The sequence below is a fragment of the Polypterus senegalus genome, chromosome 12, assembly GCF_016835505.1.
Source record: "Polypterus senegalus isolate Bchr_013 chromosome 12, ASM1683550v1, whole genome shotgun sequence".
NCBI classification, from domain to species: domain Eukaryota; kingdom Metazoa; phylum Chordata; class Cladistia; order Polypteriformes; family Polypteridae; genus Polypterus; species Polypterus senegalus.
This window is the reverse complement of record NC_053165.1, coordinates 60,353,253-60,359,252: the sequence shown is the minus strand read 5'-3', so window position 1 is coordinate 60,359,252 and position 6,000 is coordinate 60,353,253. Positions and strand designations below refer to the sequence as shown.

The 6,000-nt window shown below is 42.9% G+C and overlaps 2 protein-coding genes across 3 annotated transcripts in view; one reads left to right on the top strand and one right to left on the bottom strand.

Annotated features, from left to right (window-relative positions):
* Positions 1-645: 645 nt before the first annotated feature.
* c12h12orf43 (chromosome 12 C12orf43 homolog) lies at positions 646-4,823 on the top strand. Its single transcript, XM_039771696.1, has 6 exons — positions 646-824; positions 1,984-2,029; positions 3,669-3,767; positions 4,050-4,114; positions 4,230-4,320; positions 4,400-4,823. Exons 1-6 carry the CDS (start codon positions 686-688, stop codon positions 4,752-4,754), a joined length of 795 nt encoding a protein of 264 aa, XP_039627630.1. The 5' UTR covers positions 646-685; the 3' UTR covers positions 4,755-4,823.
* The window catches only part of hnf1a (HNF1 homeobox a), a 24,103-nt gene continuing 22,880 nt past the window's right edge, over positions 4,778-6,000 (bottom strand). For both annotated transcript variants that reach the window (XM_039771693.1, XM_039771691.1), the window contains 3 exons: positions 5,762-5,880; positions 5,502-5,628; positions 4,778-5,423 (listed from right to left, as the gene is read on the bottom strand). In XM_039771693.1, coding sequence (XP_039627627.1) covers positions 5,311-5,423; positions 5,502-5,628; positions 5,762-5,880 — 359 coding nt within the window. In that variant the 3' untranslated portion in view covers positions 4,778-5,310. The remainder of the gene's footprint in view (positions 5,424-5,501; positions 5,629-5,761; positions 5,881-6,000) is intronic.

The window sequence follows — 6,000 nt, the reverse complement described above, 5'->3', positions numbered from 1 at the left end:
CTTTGCGTTTCTTGCATTTATAATGTGCATTAATCGTATCCGATGTAAATGCACCGTTGTTCATTTTTAATTTCTATGAGGTGCTTTCAGTATGGGAATGGCGCTATATAATAAATCAGTTATTATTATTAAATAACTTACAAATCACTACTATTGAATAGTGCGCCGCGTTTACAACAAAAGCACTTGCCAGTAGGGAGCAGCACTGTCCTTCATTTTTGTATTTAATTTGGGGAAGACGTAATCTGTCATGGGCTGGCCTTTCATCAATAGAGAAATGCAGGCTGGGATCTGCATTCCTGCAATTATAAATTGAGGTATAGTGTGCAAAAATACAGAGCTGAAAGATCGATTGCTTAATAAAGCGGCACGTTTCAATAATATCTGTATTTTACAAAAAATCTTCGAAGACAGTAGTCAATTCCACCAAAACGCTCAAGGGGTGAAAATTCCAGTGTACAGGGACAGTTACGAGAACTCGGAATATGACCTCTCCATTCGAACTTCTAAAGAAGACTAAATCATTGATCCGCGACTCCAAATCCAAGCGTACATTACGGGAAAGTTGTTGAACGACAACTTCTTGTATGCTGTTGAAGTATACATCCGGGTTGTCACTCCGGTTACGCTATGCTCACGCCAAACTACGTTTCCCAGAAGGCGTCGCGCTCGTGAGTGAGGAGTCATGGCGGCGTCTCGTGTGTCGAAGTGCACTGAAAGCGACGATCCCCGTAGCGGCTCCAGTAGCAGTTCAAGTAGTGAGGATGAGTTGGAACGGTTACGGGAGGCAACATGGAGTTTTAAAACCAGTGATTCTTCTGCAGGTACAGACGTAGGACCTGGTTACCTTAATGTTTTGCACTATTTATATGACATTTAATACACCTCGGCAGTAAATGCGTAAACGAATGAAGTCTGACTTGCAGTTTGGTTCGAAAACTCAAAACGTGAGCTCAGTTCTAGAAAAACAGTAACCTTGGAGCTTGCATGCCGTTAGTCAAATCTAAATTTGCTGGAAGACTGCGAGTAGGAAGTCTAGGCATGGATGGTTACTAGAGACGTGAAGATACCCCCATACCGCTTTAACTGGCAGAGATCACAGCGAAAAGTTGCGTCAAATACCTGCAATATTAAAATGTGTTTTAATTTTAACGTTTAAAGTGTACATATTCTCGCATGTATTAGTCATTTTTCACCCTAATAGAGGACCAGATCCCTTGTAAACGATCAAAATAATACGATATTCGTAATCAGTGACCTTGTATTAGTCTAAAACGATACTCCACATGCTTAAGTGCCTTGAGCATGGGAAAGGCGCTATATAAATAAAATGTATTATTATTATGTTTGAAACTTGTCATTTTAACCTTCTTTGAGTGTCCCTTAGAAGAATAGGAGCACCATTACAGAATCAAATAAAAATTCTATCATACGCCTTGTCAGCAACTATTAAAATAACATAAAATTACTCTCCACCAGCCTATATTGCTGATCCTGATTTTTTCTTTTTTTAAATCTTGTAAAAAGGAGTAGCTTTGACTCCTCGTATCCCATTATGGGGCAAACCTCAGGAGTCGGTTGATGTGGCATGTCCACCTTTACATTCTTTTGATCATTTTTGCTGTAAACACCTATTGATTTACTCTTTATCATAAGGGTGTAATTTCCTGTGCAACTTATGCAAAAATGACCTAAACATGAAGGTTTTTTCTATTCTATGGGGACCAAAATAGGGGAGAACCCCAAAAAAGCTTGACGCCTTGCATAAATGAACATCAAAACATGTCGAACAATGCATCATATGTATTTGTGGTTTTCTCATACCGGTTAGTCAGGAGACACGAGAAAAAATAAAAAAAAATGGAAGTGATTTTAATGCATTAATAAGTTATCCTTAGGAACACAATCACGGTACATAATGTTCCCAGCACCATATTTATGTGCCAGAAGTCTCACTTGTTACAATCTGACATCTCTCTTCAGGGAAGAATTCAGATGATGGGGCGTCTTCAGCAGGGCGCAGCTGTGGGTGAGTTTGATTCTACATTTCCCTCTCTCCACAGTATTCATTTCTCTGTTGTTTTACCGGTATGTCTGTATTTGATCAAATTCTTTCTTCCATATTTCCGTACATTTTCTGATTACACTTAATGCCACCTTAATGTAGGACCCTGGCCTGGACAGGGTTCCAGTGCTTCCTCTGGTACCGAGGAATATACTGTGCAATAAACTAGTTGTGTAGAATGATCTCGCTTAGGTCATGCATATCTTAAGATGATAAATCACATTTTACACGGATACACAGTCCACAAACAAAAGCCAAGCCACTTTATACTTCATGGGGAACAGGCACTTTCATAAGACATCCACACTTGGATGCAGTGCGTGCAGCACTGAAGTGGCCCATTTATTAAGAATTTGAAAGGAAATTGCTGCTGCAGCACCACCCTGCCACAGACCAAGGGCTTTGGCTGTTGTTGTTTTAGAGCATTGGAAGAGGAAGCACAATATTGTGAGTGTAAAGCAGCCCCCCAAATGCAGTACAGTATTATGAACACAGTCGGCGTGAATTGTCCAAATCACTTTTCTGCTATCCACCATCATATTCTTTATCATCTTCAATTTGATCTCTCTGATGAATGGCAGCTTTCAGTGATTATTTAAACTTGTTTTCTACCAGTCTCTACTCTCTTCAAAGAACTCACTTCGCTTCTCTGCTAGGTGGACAGCTTCCAGTCAAGCACTTAACCAGTAAAAAGCCCGGAGCGGTGTATTAAGTGTTTTTCATGCACAACAGGTTGGATTAATTAAACCGCAAAAAAGACCGGTGACCAATATGTGATCTTGAATTACATTGTGGAGAAAAGGGCAGTACATGAAGTCCATTGTTGGTACTTGTTACATTTTTCTAGTGGTCTCGGTCTGCTTTCTTAATGCCACTCGTGTTAAAACAACAGGTCAGTTTTAAGTTGTTTTTTTTTTATAATTGGCCTTACTGCTTTATGTTTATTGTGGCAGTTTTAATGTCTTCACAGGCACTGTATAGTAATAGCATTAGTATTAATGTTGTCACTTGTAGAGTATGGAGAAATATTCACAGGTCTGACCAACACGTGGCGTGATAAACAAGGATGTACGAAAAGAACTTCATTTTTATAAACAGAAGACCCAAAATGTCCACCCTGCTCCCCTGTCTCTGTATGTCCTACAGCTGGTTAACATGTGTATCACTCTGGTGGTCTCCAGAGTGGTCTCAATTTGTCCTTCTCTTGTTTACACCCCTCTGTCCATGTGGCTTTTCCTTCCACATTCCCAAAGATGTGAGTGTTAAGCTGTTTGGCAATTCTAAAATTATCCCCGTGTGTGTTGTGTATAGGCAAGTGGGCAGCTGCGATGGACTGGCACCACGTCCAGGGCTGTTTCCTACCTTGTACCCAGATACTACCAGGTCAGGCACCGACCTCTACGACTGTGAACTGGATTAAGTTGCTTTAAGTTTAAAGAAACAAGGGTGGGTTCACCCTCATGTTCAGTGTTTTTGTCTCTCTGCTTGCTGTCCATTCACGTGTTTGTGTGTGTGTGTGTTTGAGGTTCTCACTATTCACCTCCACCCTTATGGTTTGTTTCAAGATAATTCATGTTTCTCCCCTTCATTTTTCTTACCAAAGTAAAAGAAAAGAAGCTGAGGAGAACACTGTCAACGAGCTGCAGACAACTCCAGAATTCCGCTGTCATGTTGCCAAGAAGCTGGGTGCCATGTTAGACAGGTAGGCTCTTTTCATATGTTGGATTTTGTGCCAACTAGGCAACTGACACAAAACAATCATTTTGATTATAAGCTCAATTCCATACACCTAATTTCTCTACAGTGACATCCAGTAAAAGTGCTCAAAGTGCTTTTGTTTACCATTTATTCCACGTGTCTGCATTGTTGACTTGTGGAGGTGAGGGCAATGAGGTGGCAGCTTACCAGACACCTCTCTCCACGCCTAACTGAGTATCCTCTATGCCTACTAATGCAGTCTTTGCTTTGCTCTCCTCCATTCCAGTTGTATTGTTGTGACCAGCAATGCTGTGAAACAGACTCCTCTTCAAAGACCTGCCAGTGATGAAGGTTAGCCCAAGAAAAATTTTATGCCCTTGCTTTTAAAATGTAACATCTGGTACTCTCCACCCTGGCCATTCAGTGCAGGCAGATGTTTAATAAATGTCTTTTTTTATGGATTCAGGCTTCCGCTTGTTTTCCACCTCCGTTTCAGAAGATATCAAGGTTGCAAGTCATCCGCAGGAGGCCAGGCGCCGACCTGCTGTCAGCTCCAGGTGTGGTTGATGTTATCTGTTGTCTCTGGCACCATTGGAAGAGTCACTTAGTCCTGACAGTATGCTTTTTACCCCATAGTGATTCCGAAGGTGAATTAGAGAGCAGGCTGATAGAGGCAGCAGTCTCCGGACAGGACATTCTTAAGCACAGTGTCATCGAAAGGCAGAGGGCAACAACTAATGGAGGAGATGCTACAGCATCAGAAAGCAAGAAAAAGAAAAAAAAGAAGAAGAAAAAGAAACAGAGACAGGAGGAAATTGGGGCAGGGATTCACATGTGTGGCAAAGAAGATGAATGGGCCACTATGGAAAACTGCTACTACAGCGCAGACACATTTCACCAGAGAGATGTTACGAGTGACAGGCAGAATCCAAAGATGAAAAGCAAGAAGAAAAAGCTGAAAACGGTGCAGCAGGAGCATGTGGACTTGTGATGGGGACTCGGGCAGCTTGAATATAAATGTGTACAGGAAATTTAATAAAGAGGATATTTTGTACACCTCTGTGAAGCTCACCATTACACCTCCATTGTCGTGGTGTACCATTTCCTGCACCGGTCTTTCAGTCACTTTGTTGAGGTTTGGCATTTAGGAAACTGTGCTGTGGGAAAAGGGAAGTGTAAAAGTGAGCCCTGGCTCCACTGAGCAGCTCTGGTGTGGCCTGTAGCAGGTAAACACAAAGCAGACTGTCTGTCCAGAGATGCCATACAATTGGTTTTATTTACAGCTGTGGCCCATGGGAGCTGAGTTTTCCAGACGCACACCTCATCTCCCTGTGGGCTAGATAGACTGCCCAAGAGAAAAGGGCCTTGTCCTATTGGATGTTTAGTGTCCAATGATGTGGGGGGTTCAGGACCAGGATTCACCCTGGCCAGAGAAAAAAATGAGTTCCAGCAGCAGCTTCCTTAATCACCAGGGATCCGTGAGCCCTTGAGGAGTAGCACTGGCAGTGTGTTCCCAGCTGTGGTCAGTCCATACTGTTTAGACATGGCTACTGGGTGGGTGAAGCGATCTGTGTGGGGATGAAGGCACTAGGCGAGAGGAGATGCGGGTGGCTGTCGATGCTCTGTGAGGTCAGGTACATCACTAGGCTGCTGGATGGGGCTGTGAACAAGTAGAAACACTGCATCAGAAAGACCTTGACTGGCTTTTGGGCAGCAACGCAGTGAGGCACTAGATTACCTGACACTGATGAGCCACTGTCTAGGTGCTGTAGGGAGTCTGAACTGGACAACTGTCCCACTGGGGTCGGGGAATCTGGTGGCTGGATCGACATGGCAGTCTGGCTGTCAGAATCTGAAGGGAGAACCTGCAGAGCAGAAGAGTTACAAAGGGCACACAACCAACTGACTGCCACAACAGTTGTCTTAGACAGAGGTTGACCAGTAGGGCCAGGAAATGACACCCATTAGATGGTGAAATCTCATTTCACTTATCCTTACCTGTTTGACAGCAGTGAGGTTTGTGAAGGCACCAAGTTGTCCAGTCTCTGTGATGACCATTGTCTGTGTAAACAAGCTATTAGGGATATCTTGTGACAGCTCCGATTTGTGATTGTATACTGGAATGGCAAGGGGAGTCAAATTAGTCAAAAGTAAACTGATGCATAGCTCCATTCCTAAAACCTTGGGCTGGGCATAAGCACTTGATATATATATCAAGTTTGATTGGCAGTTGGACG

What these genes read in the sequence shown, in the direction of transcription:
- c12h12orf43 (XM_039771696.1), top strand. Translation starts at nt 686, where the DNA reads ATGGCGGCGTCTCGTGTGTCGAAGTGCACTGAAAGCGACGATCCCCGT. An exon ending in TCAGCAGGGCGCAGCTGTGG is followed by an intron (nt 2,030 to 3,668) that starts GTGAGTTTGATT and finishes TTCTTACCAAAG; the next exon opens with TAAAAGAAAAGAAGCTGAGG. An exon ending in CTGGGTGCCATGTTAGACAG is followed by an intron (nt 3,768 to 4,049) that starts GTAGGCTCTTTT and finishes CCTCCATTCCAG; the next exon opens with TTGTATTGTTGTGACCAGCA.